Genomic DNA, 9,570 nt, shown 5'->3' with positions numbered 1-9,570 from the left:
CCAAATGGGATTTGGTAAATGGCAAGTTACACGTCGATACTTGCTCATTTCATTGCACTTAAATTATGTAGGCTTCAAGACAATAATATATTATTTATAAAGAGCATTTGATATATGAAATATTTATTGATGGGCCATCTCACACAATCAATAATTAAAAAATATATTAACGTAATTTATTCCTTTTTCTCTAATATTATTTTTTAAAAATGGCAAATTTATTATCCTACCTTTACTTTTAGTTATTCCTAGGCTTCAAGACAATTATTTATTATTTATAAAGAGCATTTGATTTTAAAAATATTTATTGATGGGCTATCTCACTCAATCAATAATTTAAAAACATATAACCGTAATTTTTTCCTAATTTTAAAAAATGACAAATTTATTATCCTACCTTTAATTTTACTTATTCGTAACCACAAATTAAATTAAATTTCTAACGAGTAGTCCAACCAATTTTAGAGTCATTTTTTTAAATAATCCCAGCAAGGTTGGATTTTCCCTTCAGTTCTATCCAGACTCAAACTCGACAACTACTAACTAACCCAATCAAAACTACAGAAAAAAAACATCGTATTGAAAAGCAGAAACTTACAAAACTGCCGTATTTATCTCGTTGTCGTTTTGGTTTAATTTTTTTTTGTGGCTGTTCTTTTTCTATAATGGATGCACCACTTGACCACGAGGACGGGGATCGCGATGATGAGCTGCGGATCAATCGTGTTGGTGATGCGGGGGCTGGAGATGCTGGCGATGATGGGGACCAAGGACATCAACATCAGTTACGGGGAATCAATCGTGAGACGGCCATACTCCTGGACGCTCCTAATGAGCCGCCCATGGCTGAGTTTCCGGCCAGAGGAAGACCGGATGAACCGCCGCGTCTGCGCAAAAAGCGAAGCTTCTACACAATTGTCAAACCGTCGCCATCATCGCAAAGCCAGGAGCCGGAAATGTGCCCGCTGATGGCAAATGTCACGAGGGCGATGCATCAAGTTCCGGAGGAACATCGTGACGAGTACTTTGCCAATTACTTGGTCGAGAACATGACGAGTGAGAACTATCCCAATGGTGTGGGTCTGCCACAACGCTGGGGTCAGTTCTGATGCGCCATGGCTTGTTCACGGATCAGAAGAACCTCTTCGGAGCCTCATGAAGATCGAGAGGTCTAATCGGGATCCTGTAATCCCATATACACATCCACCAATATCCATATCCACAACCACTCATATCCATATCCACAACACTCAAATATTGTCCCTTCTCCTCGACTACACTTGTATAGGACGTGCATAGGACTTGAAAATGTTCGCGTTTCAATTATGTTTAATAAACCACACTATTTAGCAAACTTACATTTTCATATTTGGTTTTTTACGTTACTGTTTTCAAAATTCTCTTAATTTGTCACAAAAAAAAACACTTTTAAATTTAAACTTAAATTTAAGAAAACACTCGTTATCCTTTAATCCATTGTATTCTCACTACTTTAATAAAGTAAACACTAAAATAGAATATTAATAACCGCATGAAATAAATAAACATGCAGTTGATTGCAATTAATATTTTGTTTATAATTTAAAAATACTAATATAAAATATGATAATGGGTTTAAGCGGTACTAATCATACTTGGTAGACCGTCAGAATCATATTACATTTTTCACAAAAAAACTAAGTACTTGAAGAACGGTGTGGTCAAATCAAACTCCATTTACAGGTATCAGATTAATAAAGCATTTACAGTTCAAATAGAGACACACTTTCGCAGCACGTACAAAAAAATCAAAGTTTTTGATTTTGATTTGTTTGCCGGCCGAGGCCAATTGCCTGAAGGCTACCGAAAAATTCATGAAATTGACAATTAATAAACTTCAAATTGGAAGCCGCACGTACGCCCGCCCACTCCCATGGCTATATGGCTATTCAAAAACAAAAGGATTTATAGGGCCCCAGCAATTGCGCACACATATGGACTACGGCCACTGACAATGGCCACAATGAACAGTGGAAGCCAGAGACAAAGGCCGAATGCGGACAATTGCCCAAAGTGTAGCAAATAAATACAAAATGCAAAAGATAATTGCAATCAAAGCCACAAAATGTAGCCAAAAGGCTTATAAATTGTGGGCGGCGGACGAAGGGCCGCAGGGATGGGGCAATCTGGATGGTGGAGGACCGAAGGTAAACGCATTTAATTTCCTAAATGTGCTTCGCATACCACACAGGCGGCACAAAGATACACACTTGCATTCATATATACAAATACGCTGCAGTCAGTTGCAGTGTTGCAGTTGCAATTGCATTCGCAACATCACCCCCCTCCGGTAACACCCCACAACAACCCACCGGGAAAATTCCTCTGGAAAATAACATATTTTCAAGAGGTTTCTCCATAGAAGCGGAAGGGACTAAACCTCATTCACCCCTTACATTTCTTCCATCTCTGGTTTCAAAATACACGGGGGTGACACAAAAAGTAAGGGGGAAATGAGGTTTCTATCTGGATCTCTGGCAGAAGAATGCAGGACAAAATCCACTGGTTTTTCGACTTCCCGCATTATAGATTTTCCACACGTACCCAGTTATGGTTTTCCTCCACTTGCAATATCTGTTTTTCTACACCCTCCCAGTTTTGGTTTTTCCAGACCCTCGCAGTTTTGGTTTTGCACTGCCTTGCAGTATCTGATTTTCCACAATAAAAATCATGTTTTTTGTAATATTTGTTTGTGTATTTATTAATAATATTTACAATCGAAGCATTGGAACTACAAATTTTTAATGCCTGAAGCATTCCCGGGTTTTGCTTGGCCGAATGCAGTTCTTAGATATCCATTTCTTGTCTGTCTTCTGAAAATATCAAACATAATTTAGATATGAATGTAAGACCAGGAATAATAATAAGAGTAATTACCATTATAAGGTCTCCGCACAAAATTAAAGGATCTCTCCAGAAATTATGCCTAGTTTGCCATGGCCGATCATTTACCCTCTGTTCAGTTGTTTTATGTCGGGTATCTATATCAAAAACTATGAGAAGAAAAAATTAAATATGACAAACGCAGGCGCAACACTTCTGGTCCCAAGAAGTCTCAGTCGGCCTGGCTGAAATAAATGTAATATTTTGATTAAGTTAAACAACTAAGTTAGTACTGAAGTACTATTTATACAACCATTTAATGAACACCTCACACCATTTACCACTGGTAAAGATTAAAAACATTTCAAGTGTCACTGAAATGCAGAATTTGTGTTGAAGATAGCATCCGGAGGCGTATATTTATTAATGGCGAAAATATCTGTGATACTAACCTTTGTAACGCTGAAATAAAGGTTATAAAAAGACAAAATTCATTTTATCACTCACCTTTTTATTGTTTTTTAGATTAAAATTAACTATTTTCACTTTTTTTTTACTTTTTCCAACAAATTTAAAAATGATGTGACCCTGCATTATATTCTTGATAATACCATACAAAATGCAGATAAATGTGGGGTAAATTTCGTTGTAAAGTTGGGTCACACTTTGGCGCCGAATAAATATTTAAACAATACTTTTCAGGGACCGTAATCATTAAAGGTTACGTATATTATAGGTATATTAGGCATTTTTCGTGTTATCAATACGAATTTTTATATTTTAACAACACTTAAAAATGGCTTGGGCCCCAATCTGACGATCAAATTATTTTATTTCACAGAAAATGTTTAAAAATGTAAAAACAACAATAGTTTTCTTTGTAATTTAATGTAATTCCTTGATAAATGTGATCAAATATTTTAATCGTCTTACCGTGGCTTTTCTCTATAATTTGGTTGAATCCCACATTCATCCTTATTATTATTTGAAAAATGTTGAGTAAAATAAATTAATATTATCATTATAGACATTATGATAATAATGTTATATAGTTTAATTTTTTGATTAACAATTATTAATATTTTTTCTACGACTTTTAAAATTACTAAAAATTAAAACTAAATGTGAGAACAAGTCTTTTGGATTTGGTGTACATCATAGGATTTTTGAATATTATAAGTTGGTGATTTTTTTGTTCAAAAATATTATAATCGTGGTGCCACAGAAATCACACAGCGCATAAGTGGCCTGATATTGATGCTACTCGGAAACCCACCCTCATTTAGCGCTCAGAAATTATCTATCCCTACACCGCCGCCTGCAAAAAGGAACAGGATTTCAAGAACACAAAAACCAACTTCTCACATTCCCGCTGGGAAGGACAACAACAAGAAGTAGCAGTTGGACCGACGGCAATTTACGGCCATTATTGCAACAGACAGCCAGCTATATTATGTGCCACGCCCGCAACATGAGCACTGAAAACAAATATAGATCATTATATCAACGATGTATCAATTGTAAGGATTTCGTTCGATTCTATTTTAGTTTGGACAATAAAGCTGCATGAAAAGTACGAATTAAAAGGAACGTTCAAGTAATAACACAAAAAAAAACGATCCGGGATAAAATCCCGTAAAATATCGTTTTAACCATGTATTTCTGGTAAAATTTATATTAAATAATATCATTTTGCCGAATTCTCTCTCTCGAAGGTTTTCTGATTTCGAAAAGGAGATAGAAGCAATATGACGACTTAAATTACGTGAATAGGACCGAGATGAACGAAGTCCCTAAATTCGAAATAGATCGAGAAAGCGCTTAAAAATATTTGAGTGGGAGGGAGAAAGACATTCAAAATTCGAACTGACCTGTTGTTTACATTTCGAGCACATAGTTTAAATTGATACCACACTCAGAAAAAAAACCAAGCACATTGTGCTTGTTTCAAGCCCAAATGGTCTTGAAAGGGCGACAGGTACGAAATGGGCTTGTTTTTTCATTTTAAGAACGTTTTATTCTTAAACCGACATTCTTAATTTGAGAACATTTTCGGGCGTAATTAAGTATGAAATGTTCTTGAACCCAGAATTAATTATACTTAAATTAAGTATAAATTCCAATCAAATAATGTAAAAAACAAAAAAAAACAATTTTAAAAATTTAATGAAAATTGCTTTAGAGTGAAGGGTTAATATTATTATTTGTACAAATTTAATCCGATTTACTCGTAAATGAGTATAAGCTATGCTCAAATGAAGTATGAAATATTCTTAAACTAATAGTATAAATCATTGTGTTGTTTTATTAGTTAACAATACTTATTTTGTATAATCTTAAACTTAATTACTCATAAATGTACAAAGATTTGTAGATAAAAATGTGTTTTATACTTGCGAAACATTTTTCTTAAAATCACATACCTCTCCCAGGATTCGATCCCGCAACCTCACGCACCACAGTCGGACGTTCTAACAGCTCGGCCACGCTCGCTCTTACGCGGCGATGACCAAAAAACCTACATAAGTACTTTTATTTGCATACTTAATTTAAGTACAACGTGTACTTGTTTTGAGAATTTAATTCTTAGTTTTAAATAATATAAAACAAAAACACCTCTTAACAAGTTAAAAATGGAGTGACACAAAATCCGTAATTTGCTATTTTCTCCCCGATTTAAACATAAAATCGGCTTGTTTTGAGAATTTATTTCATAGCTATGAATTTAAATGTTTTTCAAATCGAATCGTATTTTGGCATATATGATGCACGTTTTTCACAGTATTTAATAACAATTATTAATTTCAAAATTTTCTCCGATTTAACAAAATGTGCTTGTTTTGAGGATCTAACTCTTAACTTTTAATAATATTGAACTACTTGTGTTTTATAAACATATGTACCTACATTATACAGTTTTTGTGAACTAATCTTTTTTAGTCTAGCGCCAATTCTATTTTACTTTAATCAATATTGGAACTCGTTAACTAAATTAATTAGAACATTTTAACATTGGCTTAAGCACAAATTGTACTTGTCAAAATGCTTATTATTTTTTAATTTTAATACTACTGATAAGAATAATTCATTCTTATTTACAGAATACTAAAACCTAATTTTCTGAAATTAAGTACTTTTAGTAATCACATTAAGAATGTTTGTGCTTACCATGAAAAATTATTTTTTTAGAATAAATTATACTTGGGTTTAGGATAAATCGTTCTTGTTTAGTCCTGTTTATTGAATTATGTTCTGGAATCAAGAACATTTGCGGATAATTTGGGTTTTAAGAATGATTTATTCTTAATTCAAGAACGCCCAACATTTTCATTCTTAAAACAAGCCCAAAAAATACTATCCGAAATCAAGTATAAATCGCGCTCAAATTTAGGATGCGTTTTTTTCTGAGTGCACATTATATCAAATTGATCATCCTTTCATATCAAGTTTTTTTTGGGTGCATTTTATCTTATCATTTACAATAAATTTTAAATATTTTTTGTTGTAAATAAATAAATCTATTTCTTATTGTAAATCAATAAAATCATATTCTGTATTCTGCCACAGAATTTTCAAACATTCTGGTTTTTGTCTAGAAATGTATGAAAACGATAACAAAACAACCGTTGCATTTATCAAGTCATAATTTTTATATATATTTAAATATCACTTGTTTGTCTCAGTGCAAGGACTCCTCACCCCTTCCGCATCCTTTTTGGACGAGTGGGCGGGGTCTCCTTCTGCCATAACTTTTTGCGGCTGCTTTTAGGCTGAGCTTTCGCATTTGCTTTTTGGTCGCTCTGTGATTGCGTTGCAAATGGCCACATGCAACAATGTTGTTGTTGCTGCTGCTCCTGCCACCGCGCGCCTTCTAATTGAATTGCATTGAATTGAATTGATTTTCGGTTAGCTTTGTCCGCCTAATTGTTGCATTTACATGGGCGGAATGGCCATTTGAAAGGATTATATAAGTTGAAATCAAATTAAACAAAGGTCGTATTATAAAAGGTGGAACGTTTAAAGCGTAATTATGACATGTTGTAAGGGTTGATTAATTTACGAAATGCTGCAACAATCTGACAATCGAGTGGCATGGAGTGTTCCGTTCGAATTCCATTGTTTGACAGACGATGCGAAAACCCTTCCCAACACAACACATTTGGTACAGGCAAATGGACCTGTGTTATTGGGGTTGTTGCCTGGGTTTCCTGAATGTCCTCGATTTCACCCGCCGGCAGTTGAACGCACGAAATGTGATTGATGCTCATCCGCTATCGCCGAGCTCCATTGTTGCGCGATGTCTTTGATCTATGACCACCACCCACCACCCTCCGCCACCTGGGCATTGTTGAGTAATTGATTTTACCTCACATGACTCCGTTTCAACCACCCAGCATCACCCCCAGATCATCAGCCAAGTTAATTTGAGTTCATCTGCATGCCGGCATGAATTCAATGTCGCGGCAACTTCTTGTAATTTCTCCTTAATTATATACACACTTAAGTTCGCATTAATTATTGTCACTGAGTTCTCGTGAAATGCCCCCCCAAAACTCAAACGGTCGGGATTTTGCCCGCTCAGCAAAGTTACGTACAAACAATTACAGCAACGCGGCAGAGCGAAAAACTTGTACCATTATTGGGCGACAGCTTTAACTACTCTATTAGCTGTAAAAGTATTTTTTACCATTCATTTTAAAAAAAGGTACAAATTATAAATGTTCTATTTTAAAAAAATATTTTGTATTAACTATTAATTTCTTAACTATACATTTTCTTTTATATAAAAAAATTTATTCGTAATTTAAACGTTAAATACTTTTTAAAATAATTCACTTCAGTCAGTTATGTTAATGTCAGCAGTGGCGACATGTGGAAGTCAATTTATAAATAATGGGTATAGTCGGGGTACTCGACCTTAGCCACTCTTCTTGTTTAAGATACTTAGAAGCTTCCATTTCACTCACTAAATTTTTTCTTAGTATTAGCATATGACGAATAGGAAGAAATATTAACAGTAATAAATTATGAGGCTTAATTTCATAGTCTATGTGCTAACTGTTTCTTTTCCAAATGCTATTGTTTTCAAGTAATACCCGTTTATTGTTGTCTAGAGTATCTAAGCTTCACTATTGAGTTAAGCGCTTTATTTATATTTTGTTTTTATTCCGTTGTATTTATGGGGAAACGTGTGCAGAAGTTTTCCACTTACAAACAATTCACAAGTAAAATACCTTGACTTTTGCTGCTGCTTCTGTTGCTGTTGCTGCTGCTGGTGTTCTGCTGCCCATGGCGAATGGGTGGGGGTTTTTGCGGAGGAAGCTGATGTCTGTGACTGCCATTACCAAGGCTCTTATGCCCATGCCCCCGATGCCCCTGCAGCATATTGCACACACACATTTTGAGCTCGTGTAGCAAATTGTTGGAAAATAAAGTAAGTACACCAGCAACATAAACAGCAGCAACAGCAGCAGCAACAGCAACATCCGCCCCGAACGAATGGCAAATGGCAAACTGAGCATCAGTTAGAGATACTTTTCGACGTAAGTAGCGTGGGTGGGCTGCAGTCTGGTCTGCCTGGATTCCTGGCTAAGCCCCCACCCCCACCGGCAATCCAAGTCGGCTGTCTAAATACGAGCAAGCGATTTGTACGTCTAGTTGCTAGTTGGCAACAGCAACAGCAACTTGTACTGGAGCCATGGCAACATCTGCTTGGCCAACTGAGTTTATGCAAAATAATAATACTCACCTGCAGTGCTCCGTGGGGAGATCAGCATGGAAAAGTTAAGCACCGGGATAAGTAGGTATTCTTCGCCGGTCCTAAAAAAAAATGCAACTAATGAAATTACTCGACTGGGCTTCTCCTGTTTCAGTGTAATAACCCAATTCCATGGTACTATATTATTCATTTCACTGCACCCGACCGACAGGAATTTGATGGAATTTCCTGTAAACAGGCAGATCGCAGAAGACACAAGACAGACGGACGGCAAGCCACTTCCCTCGAATAGACACACACACAGTGAGCACCCTGGTTGAAGGAAGGGGACACTAGTCCCATTCGGAAAGTCAGACGGACACATAAACAGGCTTATGAGCAGCTCGTCGTAAGGGAACGTCTATTGGTTGTCCCTGGTCTTCAGTTGCTGCTGCTTGTTGCTGTTGCTGCCCGTTGTTGCTGCTGTTGCTGTTGCCGGTTAAACAAACAGACCAAACGCCACCACAGACAATCAGAAAGGCATTCAGCCAAGAGAATGCCGAACACCAGCAACAAAGCATAGCAAAAACACAGAGACACACAGATAAAGTATTTTTTGAGCTTCTAAATTTTTATAAATGCTTTAGTAAATATTCAAAATACTATCTAGGAATTCTAATGATAAAATCTAAAAACAAAAATTTATCTACTTTAACGAAAAGCAAATAGCTTTGATATGACAACTCTTAAAGCTTAGTAAAATTGATTTCTTATTTTTTTTATTAGTTTGTTAAATACCATCAAGCCAATAGCACAATTAGGATAACTAAATAATTATTTGATTTGATATTAGAGCTTCATTAAAAATGCAGCCATTCATATTCAACGATGCTTGCTCAGGCCTCAATTTATTTGCATACTTGAACTAAAAGCCAGCACAATATGGCCTGAAAACTGTGTGTCCAAAGGACAATTCTCTGGGTGATTCATTTGGCATTTTGCGATCTTAA

The 9,570-nt window shown here is 35.7% G+C and overlaps 1 protein-coding gene and 1 long non-coding RNA gene across 4 annotated transcripts; one reads left to right on the top strand and one right to left on the bottom strand.

Moving 5' to 3' along the window:
* The first annotated feature begins 506 nt into the window (after positions 1–506).
* soti (scotti) lies at positions 507–1,358 on the top strand. Its single transcript, XM_017147003.3, has one exon. It carries the CDS (start codon positions 666–668, stop codon positions 1,107–1,109), a length of 444 nt encoding a protein of 147 aa, XP_017002492.2. The 5' UTR covers positions 507–665; the 3' UTR covers positions 1,110–1,358.
* Positions 1,359–2,712: 1,354 nt separating this feature from the next.
* On the bottom strand, positions 2,713–4,244 carry LOC138913465 (uncharacterized). 3 transcript variants are annotated; one of them, XR_011419233.1, is made up of 3 exons: positions 3,370–4,241; positions 2,917–3,107; positions 2,713–2,852 (listed from the first exon to the last, which is right to left on the bottom strand). It is a non-coding gene; the product is annotated as an uncharacterized lncRNA (long non-coding RNA). The 3 variants fall into 3 exon arrangements; XR_011419231.1 differs by having other exon boundaries at positions 2,917–4,244; XR_011419232.1 differs by having other exon boundaries at positions 2,713–2,845; positions 2,917–4,244.
* Between the last annotated feature and the right edge of the window lie 5,326 nt (positions 4,245–9,570).

Source organism: Drosophila takahashii, chromosome 3R, assembly GCF_030179915.1.
Source record: "Drosophila takahashii strain IR98-3 E-12201 chromosome 3R, DtakHiC1v2, whole genome shotgun sequence".
NCBI classification, from domain to species: Eukaryota; Metazoa; Arthropoda; class Insecta; order Diptera; family Drosophilidae; genus Drosophila; species Drosophila takahashii.
This window is presented reverse-complemented; position numbering and strand designations above follow the sequence as displayed.